Source organism: Phocoena sinus, chromosome 3, assembly GCF_008692025.1.
Source record: "Phocoena sinus isolate mPhoSin1 chromosome 3, mPhoSin1.pri, whole genome shotgun sequence".
NCBI lineage: Eukaryota > Metazoa > Chordata > Mammalia > Artiodactyla > Phocoenidae > Phocoena > Phocoena sinus.
Genome location: NC_045765.1, coordinates 128,043,582 through 128,055,892, shown reverse-complemented (window position 1 = coordinate 128,055,892; position 12,311 = coordinate 128,043,582). Strand labels below are relative to the sequence as shown.

The window sequence follows — 12,311 nt, the reverse complement described above, 5'->3', positions numbered from 1 at the left end:
CCCAGGGTCCTATGAATTTGTATTTTTTTTTAAGTTTCATAAGTGATCTTTTTTTTTTTTTTTTTTTGTGGTACACAGGCCTCTCACTGTTGTGGCCTCTCCCATTGCGGAGTACAGGCTCCGGACGTGCAGTGGCCATGGCTAACGGGCCCAGCCGCCCCGCGGCATGTGGGATCTTCCCGGACCGGGGCACAAACCCGTGTCCCCTGCATCAGCAGGCGGACTCTCAACCACCGCGCCACCAGGGAAGCCCCTCATAAGTGACCTTGATAGACTTTCAGGTTTGGGAATGAATTCCTTGACTAAATAATATCTCACATCTCTACCAGTAAAATCCATTCCTGTCCCCTCAAAATTATATGATTTAAGTTTGCCAGCTGCTAACAGGATTGACACTAAGCATAACTAAAGCAACAATGGTTCTATTTTGACCTCTTCTTATTCACGCCTTCTCTCCTCACCTTCAACTGCTCAATTTCCTCACTTTAAAGTTTTCTTAACTCCTTGGCCCACACAGTGAAACTTTACTAGTTGAAAGGCAGTGACTCATTCCATTAAAGCTCTAGTTGCTTTTTGGCTAATCCATAAACCCATCAGTATTAATGAATTTGCTAGCTAATAACATGCTACCTTTCCCAGGCAACATAATGCTTTATGCTAAAATGTATGCTTCCATAATGCCTTTAACCAGTAGCATGGAGTTTGGGGGCTCCCTACAGAATATCCAGGAAGATGTTTTTAGTCAGTCATGCTTTCAAATAAAATCTACATTCACAAACATTTTTCTACATCTGTCATCGCCAATATTACTCAGTTCAAGTATCTGAAAAAGTACATGGTTAAAATAAATAGGTATTAACTGACACAAAAGAAATTGCTAGGAATTTTAATCACAGTTAAGTAAATTGGTCGTTAGTCATCAAATAATAGAAGAAAGATTATCTGGATAAACTTTTCAGTCCAAATTACACTAGAGAACAATTTACCTCCCATGCCCTCTGCTACCCAAACGACATGGTGGAAGGAAAAGCAGGAAAAGAAAGCCTAACTATAATTGCTATGATTAAAAAGGGAACTGTAAGAAGACAATAAAAATGTGTCTTGCTAGGCCAAAGATAGGAAGGTAGGAAAACAGAACTCAAGACATAATATCTGATCCATACAAATGATGATTATACAATAATTCTATTTTGAAAAAAAAAATATATAGCATCTCTTCTGTAAATTCAAAGAATGGTTATATCTATTACTTAAAAATAAATCATATCTAGAGAAAAAGGCCAGGGAACATCCCTTCATTTTATTTATCTTTAGAAAAACTAAAGTGATAAAGGGTTAAAACTTTCCTAAGTTCAAACAGCAAAATCCAGATGAACTTCCAGTTGTCCTGAGTTCTAGAGTAGACTGTATAATCTCACATAAATATCGTATTTATTACATTACTTGCAGATTGTATGCATGTGTGTGTGTGTATTATTACTTGGAAGGGTGGCTAATGTTGCAGTTAAAATATTGGTAGACTGAAGATTGAATTCACATTTCAAGCTTCACAACTTCATAACCTCCTTCACGCTGAGATCTTTGCCTAGAACACTCCTATTCTGCCTTGCTTATCTCCTTTGTGCTCTGTGAGGCTTTGCTCATGTCTTCCCTTCCCTTCACCAGCTGTGAGCTGGTGTCTCTTTTCCTCGCTCCCACTGTTTCCTGTGCATAACGGTGTCTTTCTTAGCTCCTACTGTCTTGATCTGAAAAGATCTGTGGGTACAACCTCTTCACTAGGCTTTAGGTGCTGCAAGGGAGTTTGTTCACTATTGCATCCCCATTGCTTAGCATAATGCCTGGCACAATGTCAGTGTCCAGTCAGTATTGACAATATTGTTTTTCGAATGTCCAATTGGTATTGCAGTAAATAAATCTTCTTTTATTTATTTATGTATTTATTTATTTTTTTGCGGTACGCGGACCTCTCACTGTTGTGGCCTCTCCCGTTGCAGAGCACAGGCTCCGGACGCGCAGGCTCAGCGGCCATGGCTCACGGGCCCAGCCGCTCCGCGGCATGTGGGATCTTCCCAGACCGGGGCACGAACCCGCGTCCCCTGCATCGGCAGGCGGACTCTCAACCACTGCGCCACCAGGGAAGCCCAATAAATCTTCTTTTAAACTGCCTCATGCAAAGTTCATCCTCTGTGCTTGAAAAAGTTCCAGTACAACATAAAAGGCAAATTTTCCGTTACTTTATCATCTTGTCTGTCTAATTCAGCATTTCCCATTTTGGTATTCCGCAGAGTTGTCCTCTGAGAGATGCTGTTAAATAAGGGTTCTGTGATGGAGACTTGTCATTCAGCCTAGCGAGACAGCTAGTATGGTGACTTTAGCACACAGGTGATGGAGGCAAACTGCCAGCCACACGGGGGAGTGAGTACCTCACCACTCAGCCTTCCTGCCCTCCTCTGTAAGAAAGGACGAATAGAGTCCTCTCCTATCAAGCTGTGGTCAGGATTTACCGAGTAGCACACAAAGGCTTTAAATACATAGTAGTGCTCAGAAAATGCTGGCGACTGTTATTAAATGAAGTGAAACAGTTGTTCTTTCATGTTTTGTTTTGTTTTGTTTTGTTTGCTTGCTGTAGGACTGCTCATAGCTTTTAGTATGCTGAGTGCCTATGAGTCTCCAGGTAAGCAGTACTTTCCAAATTTACTTGATGAAACTTCTACTAGAAAATTCCAGAAGTAGTACACTTTGGAATATACTTTAGGAAATCCTGTCTTATCAATTTAAAAGAATATTAGCATATTCTGAACAAAAATTGGGACACTGGTTTGACATGTGTAGATGTAACCTGGGGCACTGGGACATAGTACTTGGAACAAGGACTGTTCTAACATACAAGCAAATAAATAAAGACCTATGCATTACTACATTTTAAAATATTTCTTTTTAAAAATTTTAAAGTGCAAATAAAATGACTTATTTATTCTAAAGTGAGGACTGCCTGAAGATTACACACAGAATTAAACTTTTAAAAGTTATAAAAATTTGGGCTTCCCTGGTGGCGCAGTGGTTGAGAGTCCACCTGCCGATGGGGGGGGGGGACACGGGTTCGTGCCCCGGTCCGGGAAGATCCCACGTGTCATGGAGCGGCTGGGCCCGTGAGCCATGGCCACTAAGCCTGCGCATCTGGAGCCTGTGCTCAGCAACGGGAGAGGCCACAACAGTGAGAGGCCCGCGTACCGCAAAAAAAAAAAGTTATAAAAATTAAAAGGTAAAATGCACACTCTTTTAGGTATTGTAGTAGGTTGAATGGTGACCCCCCCGCACCAAGCCCCTAAAAGAGCCATCCAAATCCTAATTCCTGGAAGCTGTGAACAGGACCTTATTTGGAAGTAGGGTCTTTGCAGGTATAATTAAATGAAGGGTCTGTGAAAAGATCATCCTGGATTATCTGGGTGGTCCTACATCCAATGACAGTGACCTTATAAGAGATACATAGAGGAAAAGACAAGAGGAGAAGCCATGAGACAATGGAGCAGAGATGGGGGTGATGTGTCTACAAGATGAGGAACACCGGGGATCACCAGGAAGCACCAGAAGCTGGGAGAGAGGCCTGGATGGATTCTCCCCTGGGGTGTCCAGAAGTACCGCCCCTGCCCACCCCTTGATTTTGGACTTCTGGCCTCCATAATATGAGAGAATAAATTTCTGATGTTTAAAAGAAACAAAAATGAAGTGGAGACTGCAAATATTGCTCAAATAAAAACACCACCTAGGCTTTATGCATCATTTTCTGATATAGTTGGAGAATTATTACTGGGTAAAGATGAAGGGCTGGACTTCCTTACTCAAAAACTCGTGCAATTTATCTTAATTCTTGTGCATCTGATGAGAACTTCCTCTAGAGCCAGGAAACTTTGCAAGTATGAAATGATCTGAAAGGAGGGAGTAAAGAAGGAAGTAACTGACCTACGTGAAAAAGAGGAACAAGTTCTAAACAAAAGCGGGTTTAAAACAACCAAAAGAACAAAAGAAAGTTCGGCATACCAATCTCAAGGTAAGTAAGACCTGCTTTAAGGTGTTTGTGTGAAATGAAAACTATAACAAACTAGTTCATTTTAAATAATCAATGGCTTTTTATCTTATCAAACACAGTTTGTAGAATTAGGTGGCCATACGTTGAAAAACCACTTTACAAATTGAGAGTGAGGTTAATGTTTCTTTACTAGTATAGAGCCTCACAAGGATAAGAGTATGCTTTGTTGTTGCCTTGGTTTCAAACAGAAGGGCAGTATCTGACTAAAAATTTCAGAAGTTTGTCAACAATTTGTGATCTTAAGACAAATAGTTGTTAGGTAACCTGTTGGAATTGTCTTCCAAAACAGAAGCAGTCTTCTTTCAAATTGGGCAAAGTGAAACCTATAAGTTATATTTGAAGGCCTCTTGTTTAACATATGTATCCCATTCTAGTAGGTCTTTATTCATGTCTTGCAGGGTTTTTCCTATTGTTATTTTGAAGAAAGAGGACAGATGCATTTATTTTCCTGTAAAATATCTCCTTGTCTTTATCTCAGAGAACACTACTTTGACAAACAGCTTTAATATTGGGAATGTAGGGCTTCTCTGGTGGCGCAGTGGTTGAGAGTCTGCCTGCCGATGCAGGGGACGCGGGTTTGTGCCCCGGTCCAGGAGGATCCCACATGCCGCGGAGCAACTAAGCCCGTGAGCCATGGCCGCTGAGCCTGCGCGTCCGGAGCCTGTGCTCCACAACGGGAGAGGCCACAACAGTGAGAGGCCCGCGTACCGCAAAAAAAAAAAAAAAAATATATATATATATATTGGGAATGTACTGGAATGTCTACATAGAAGAACATAGATGGTTAAAAATAAATTCTCCTCTCGAAAATCCAGAGAACAATTTCTTACCTTATCCTCAGAGGACAATAGTTAGCCTTCCTCACTGCTGTTGCAATCCCGGCAGCTTTAAAAAAACTGATTAATTTCAATCAATATGTGAAATTTAGTTCAAATATGCTGGCAAATATTTACTTAAATGAGTAATCATTTATACCATGAAATATCTTACATATGGTCAGTTCTCAACTGCTGCAAAAAAAGGAAGTGGGCTCCGAATGGTTAAAGTCACTTGCCAAACCTTTGCCTTTGAACACAAGCACTGTGTCTGGGCTTTTAAAGGAGGGAACCTACAAAAGTTCCAAAGAGAGTAAAAGATGTTGCAGTCTGGGGTGTCTGTCCCTATAGTTTTATCAAATAAATGTTATGAGTTAACTGCATCTCCTATTTAATTTCATATTTTATGTGAAATGCCAATTGAAAATTTGCATATTGACGTATTCTAACCTTGAACAAATTTAGAAAAGTTCACTGTTGTACATGAGTTCCTACTGAGAGCAGGGCACAGTTTCATGGGGTTTCTTTGTTCCTGTTTATCATGACTATTTTTATCCTAATGCAGGTTGCTCCCTTCATTAACACATATTTAACAAGCTAGCTATTCTGTGTCTAGTATTGCTGTTGGTAATATAAAGATGAATAAGATATGATTCCAAACACTCAAGAACCTCAGAGCTAATCATCTATAAAAATTTAGCGATGGATGTGCTTGATAGACATTCATAGAAATGTGGGTAGGAATAATATTTGGGGGAAATTTTTACTTGAATCCAGATTTAATCACTTCTTAGTCATTAAAGAAGTTACTTAACTTTTTTAATCCTCTCTTTTCTCACGTATAAAATGGGCATAACAGTAGTATCTATTTAACATGACAGCTGTGCATGGTAGGATTAAATGAGATAATCCATGTAAAAGTGTTTAGAAGCTGACCCCAAATAACTAAATATTACTGATGATGACATTCAGTGGATCATGACAATCATCTCATAAGCACTATGAAATTGGATGACTGTAGTTAACAATACTGTATTATTTATTTGGAAGTTGCTAAGAGAGTAGATCGTAAAGTTCTCATTACAAGAAAAAAAATTGTAACTGAGCTGATGCATATTAACTAAATTTAGTGTTTTGATCAATTCACAATATACACATATATCAAATCATCATGTTGTACACCGTAAACTGATACAGTGGTATATATCAATTATATCTCAATAAAACTGGAAGAAAACAACAATAATGAAAACAATATTGGATATAAGTATTTCTGTCACTAGGCTAAAAACATACAGTAATAATATTTTGTTGATAAAATCATAATAGAACACTCAGCCGAGTTGAACACTTCCATTTTTCTCTCTTCTTTGCCATTTTAAAGCATCAACATGTAGCACTCTAAAATTATCTTAATTAAGTGGAAGTTATTTGCTGGAAGTTGTGAGAAGAGTAGTGATAGGAAGTCTTTCAAATTTTGTTTTAAATATTTTGTTTTTAGGTATTTTGTGTTACATCAAAGAGCTCTTTTCTTTTTTTAAGTATATACCGTACCTTCTAGAAGACATGTCTTGAGTTTTAAACTGTGAACTTAAACAGTTAGATGCTTAGATTTGGAGTCCTATGTTTATTTAATCATTTATTCAATAAATATTGACTGAGTGCCTTTTTTGTGCTAGGTGTTACGCTTTTCTCTAGGAGTATTCAGAGGAAAAGACCTGATCCCTTGTCCACCATTTAACCAGATAGGAAGACAAACAATTTCCTGTAATTTAGATTGCCATGCTATAATAGAGAACTGACTCATTAATATGGGGATACAGAGGAATGTGTGATTAAGGAAAAGACATGGTCCCAGATCATTACAAAGAGGGACAGGCAAGGTTTCATTGAGGAGGTGATAGGTAATGGAAATGATTGCACATCTATACTCTTATCTCTTTGCTCCTATTGTGTTTGAAGCATTATCTTTCTCTTGAAAATTATTAGCCTTATGGTCAAAAACCATGTTGAAATCTAAGTGATAAAACCACTCAGGCTTCAGCAGAGACAGGTTCTTTTAACTCTCCCCCCACCACACACACACACACACACACACACACACACACACACACACACAACAGCTCGTACTATATTTTATATTAAAACAAAAAATCACTAAATGCAACAGCTAGTACTGTATTCTACCCTGAAGGAAGAGCTCACTAAATGCTGGTGCTTAATGTAGTGGTAGAAATTGGCAGATTTTTTCTATGCTATGTAATAAATACGCATTTAAAATGTTTCTAATTTACAGCAGGCACGTGGATGGCAGATCGTTCAACCTTCCCTTCCTTGAGTTTTCTGCTCTGCTATTAGTTTCCACTCATTTGTGCTTCATTTTGTGATTCATTGATAAAAAAGGAAGCGGAGTTGAATGAAATCCCCCCGACACGGTGCAATTATACAACAATTGTATAATCATCAGCTACAACGAGAGCCAGCTTCCAAAATCAAGTTTACTCACCTCTCCTCTATGTACACCAGGACTTTGCCATGATGTTCTTTCATATCTGAAACAGAAATGCCTAAAAGAACTTCCAAAATTACTTTCAGACCATATCCTACAAAGAATTACAGTGGACTGTACCTGTGAATTCATTAAGGGCTACACCATACTACGAAACAATACTGTGCAGAAATGCTGAAAAGCTGTGGAAATACTTCAGTGGCCGTTTCCATAGGAATTTCCCTTCTTTTACTGTTGGTGATCTGTGGAATTGGGTGTGTTTGGCACTGGAAACAGCATAATACAAGGCAATTTACCTTACCAAAGTGTTTGCAAAGGAGAAAAAAGAGAAAAGGCCAAAGTAAAAGAGTCTCCTTGAGCTCCCAGGTTATCAGCCCAAGGTATAAAATCTCAGTTCAAACCCAAGACCACAGCTCTGCTGGGAAGGACACTAACACACATGGCAACTATGAAAATGTGGAAGTGTGTCCTCCACAAGCTGAAGAAGAAAGAGACAAGGGAGTATATGAAAACACTTGGCAGACCAATTTCAAGGAACACATCTATGGAAATGAGACACCACTTGACTCTTATACCTTCCAGAAGCCTGGTACTTCTGAAGAACCTCAAGATGAAGACATATATATTCTTCCGGATTCTTATTAACTTTTCAAAATGTGGGTTTAGTCATTGGAGGATAAATATTTGCTGGAACTTTTATTGTACTGATAACATTATTGATCAAGTTCTTCTGTTCAAACTTAATGATCTCTGTTTTATCTCCACACTTCCGAATCCTCTCTGCATGTATCACTGTGGATTACTTCTAGATATCCTCTCCACCCTCCTTGCCCTGGATTAATTCTGCATTATGTTTTACTGATTCTTCCTTCTGAACATTACTCGTTATATTTTTCTTCCTTTTCTATCTCCACCATCTTTCCTGGCTCAGGATCGTTGTCACAGCCTGCTAACTAGTCTTTCTGGCTCTAGTTTCTACATAATCAGTGAAGCTGCATCAATCCCCATGATGTTGCCAGATTCATCTGCAAAAAATATTCCCAATGGCCTTTACATCACTCCTTTGCACATAACCTCTTAATGTCGCCTCTTTGTAAAAGACATACTACGCATACTTCTAGCTCCAGAATTCATGATTTTACACAGTTGGTTCAAATTCACTTTTCCAGTGACTTCTACTAATCTCTCACTTCGTTTTCATCAGAATCATCTGAAAAGCTGCCGAACCCATCCCTCCCCCACAGCTTTGCTTGTCCACCCCCTCTTAAGCCTGCCTCAGATCATAACTTCTTCCACAAGTCTCTTGAATCATTCCAAACCTACATTTGCCTTTTTACTTTTCCTGATCTCCTATAGATTTGGCTGCCTGTTCAATTCTTTGGGCGTTTAAACATATGAATGTTTGCAATGGCATTTTATTATTTAGTGTCATACGAGGATGTCTTAAATTCCCTACTAAATAGTCAGGAACTGTCTCATATTCGTATTTTAGCTCCAATACTTAGACCACCATGTGAGGCACTCAATATTATTCAGTTGACGAGAATTGAACTGTATATTTTACTAAGTCCTTTTGAAAACAATCTAATAAATTCATCCATCCAAGGAATATTTATTGAGTACCTTCTATTTACTTCTTACTGTGCTGTACACAGGGAGGGGTTAAAATAGTGAAAAGAAAGACATGGGTCCTGAACATGTTCTGTCTAGTACGAAAGAAAAGACAACAAACAAACAAATACTATGCTATTTGTTAAGTTGTCTCTAAACCCATCCTTGGATATGCTGCTCTAAGTTGCTCAGGTTGGAACTCTGCAAACTATCAATACCTTTTTCCTTTGCCAGGGGTATCCACGTTAGGATCTGTCGATAGCGGGTGGTGAGGAAGAATGGTAGGCAACAAACAGGAAGGAAAAGGGGCCTTGCTTGTTCTCGTTCTCCTTGCTGTTCTGAGAAGGTACTGTTGTCATTTAACTTACTCCAGCATCACTGGTGGTTCGCAGTTTCTAATTCTTCCAGCAATCCCAGAACCAGCTTCTTTGCACCTTGTCAGAGTTGCCGGCACCAGCCAAGCAGCACCCTTTCCTTGGTGTCTGAGAACCAGCCCCTCAGGCCCTCCTCCAAGCTCTTGAGGGACCGGCAGGAAGCAAACGGCACCTTGAGCTCTGGGTCCCAGCCCTGCACGACACCTCCTCCTAGTTTCTGATGATCCCTAGCCTTAGGTATGGTGGCTATTTCCTGCATTTCCTATCTCTCTGGTACCTCAGTGTCCTCTTTTTGTCTTTTCATCTGGATGCGCAGGCTCCGGACGCGCAGGCTCAGCGGCCATGGCTCACGGGCCCAGCAGCTCCGCAGCATGTGGGATCTTCCCGGACCGGGGCACGAACCCGTGTCCCCTGCATCGGCAGGCGGACTCTCAACCACTGCGCCACCAGGGAAGCCCAAAAGCTTTCTGTTTTTGAGAACGATGGCATTCGTTCAGTAGGGAAGAGGATTTGAATTTTAATAAAATGGCCGAAGGAGGCCTCTCTAAAGGCACACTTAAGCTGAGACCTGAGGGTGAAAGGGGTTATGTAAATGTGGTGATGGGCAAGAAAGGAGCCAGCATATGGAAAGAATCTGAGGCATGAAAGAATGTATGGTGCTCTGGGAACTTAAAGAAAGCCATGGTAGCTGGAGCTTGGTGAGGGAGGGCTGAAGTGACACCTGATGTGTTGGCAAAGGGGGAAAGAGTAGACACAGTGCAGCTTCTCGTAGGTCTTGGTAGGTGGCTTGGACTCTGACGTGGGTGCAAGTGGAATCTAAAAAATGATTTTAAGCAGAGGAGTGACAGCATTACATTTTTAGAAGAGCTACCAGGTTGAGAAATAACTGGAAAGGGTCAAGATGGAAGTGCTTAAGACAGTAAAGAATATTGTTCAGTACCTCACTACTCAAGGTACCTGGCAAGGTTTGAAATGGCTCCTATTCACTTTCTAGAGGAGAAAAGGATTTATGTTGATCTCAAGCATTTATGTTGGTCCCGGACCACATGGTCATTTTGAAGTCCCAAACAGTAAGTTTTTTGCTAGAGTAATCTATACCCATGCCTACCTAGTACTCAATCATAGGAGCTGAAAATTACCTGCCAGAAACACCACCAGAGAGTATCTCTGTCTTGGTAGGATGGTGGGAATCAGGCTGGAACGAAGAGGGGGTTTAATCCAGAACAGCTGAAGTGGTATTATCTAAAGGAATCACGAGACTCCCTGTGCAGGTGAGTAGCCACAGGTGGGCACTGGAGGAGCCGCCTTAACAGTCTTGTCTGAGCACTCATCGGGAGGTGATAAAGCAAGGTTTCTCAGTGAGCTAAGCAAGGGCCCATTTGCTGTGAGATCAATAGTGGGTTGGGGTATATTACTCTGCCCTCTTATTGGGGTATATTATTATTACCTTTATGATGAAGTGTTAAGTCAGACTGAAGTGAAATGTTGCAAGTTGCAGGCGTGAGCGCCGGGGCAAGGAGCCCGGTGCTCGTTGTTGCTGGATGTTGGCCATGAAACCCTGCAGAGACTAGCTACGAGTCACGGGGTGTGAACATGCCGACATTTCTGTGAGTACCTCGTAAAGCCGCGCTCATTATATTTGACGCTACTGGGTCTTTTTCCCCACCCCCAACTTCCTTCCTCTTTTAATTGTGGTACATGTGGTTACATTTGCTAATAATCTAACTCAAATGCAAACTGCTATTTTCAGCCAATGTAAGCAATCTTTTTATCTCTCAAGGACGATTTTCACTTTTGAGATTTTAAGAAGGTACAGAAATATTGTAAAGGATGCAGATGGAAGATAGAAATTTGAAAGGGGAGGTGGGGACGAAGGTAGAGAAGAGGAGGAGCAGAAGAGTGGGGGAAATGAGAGAAGGAGAGAGAGAAACGAGAATAGGAAATAGGAGCGGGACGGAGAATGGAGGGCATGTATGGTAAAAAGAGAAGTTGAATGACAATTTCCTTTACCCCCTCTGTTGTTTCCCCCCAACACACACACACACAAGAATTGCTAGTAAGGGGCTTCCCTGGTAGTGCAGTGGTTGAGAGTCCGCCTGCCGATGCAGGGACACGGGTTCGTGCCCTGGTCTGGCAGGATCCCACATGCCGCGGAGCGGCTGGGCCCTTGAGCCATGGCCGCTGAGCCTGCGCGTCCGGAGCCTGTGCTCTGCAGCGGGAGAGGCCACAACAGTGAGAGGCCCGCGTACCGTAAAAAAAAAAAAAAAAAAGAATTGCTAGTAAGGTAAGTAGATATAAAAAGGAGGAAGAAGTCGTCTGCCTTTACTGCCTTTCTAACCTTGTTGAATGTAGATAACAATTGGCTACTGGTAAACATATTGGTAATTGCGCCCGTCCTTGTCATGGAAGTGTACTTATGTGACCACTAGCCTTCTTGCTGGTCCTCAGACTTGCCTGAATTCATGGACATTACATTATCTCAGCCCTGACTGCTCTTCCTCCAGATATTCACACTGTGAACTCCTCATTTCATTGAACTCTCTGATCAAAGGACACCTACTCAGAGCTGACCCCCCGATCTGAAGTGGCCCCCTACTGTGAATCTCAGACCCTTTTCCTTGCTTTAGTTGCCTTCATAGACTTATCACTACCTGACAAGTGTTCTTGTATGTTTATAATCTGCTCTCTTTACCTAGAATGTAAGTTCCATGAGGGCAGAAACATTTTCTCTCTTACTCCCTGCTTGATCACCAGTACTCGCTTATAGGATATGCTCAATTATGTTTGCCGATCAAATCATTAAGGTGTTTTCTTGAAGACTAACATTTTTAGTGAAATTGCTGAAATACTTCGGAAAATAACAAAATGGGAAAACTTACAAGTATTATTTTGAACATCACTAATATGCAAGGATA

At 40.9% G+C, this 12,311-nt stretch overlaps 1 protein-coding gene across 1 annotated transcript; it reads left to right on the top strand.

Moving 5' to 3' along the window:
- Positions 1 to 3,926: 3,926 nt before the first annotated feature.
- Positions 3,927 to 9,020, top strand: GAPT (GRB2 binding adaptor protein, transmembrane). The gene is made up of 2 exons (XM_032625000.1): positions 3,927 to 4,048; positions 7,199 to 9,020. Exon 2 carries the CDS (start codon positions 7,583 to 7,585, stop codon positions 8,054 to 8,056), a length of 474 nt encoding a protein of 157 aa, XP_032480891.1. The 5' UTR covers positions 3,927 to 4,048; positions 7,199 to 7,582; the 3' UTR covers positions 8,057 to 9,020.
- Positions 9,021 to 12,311: the final 3,291 nt, after the last annotated feature.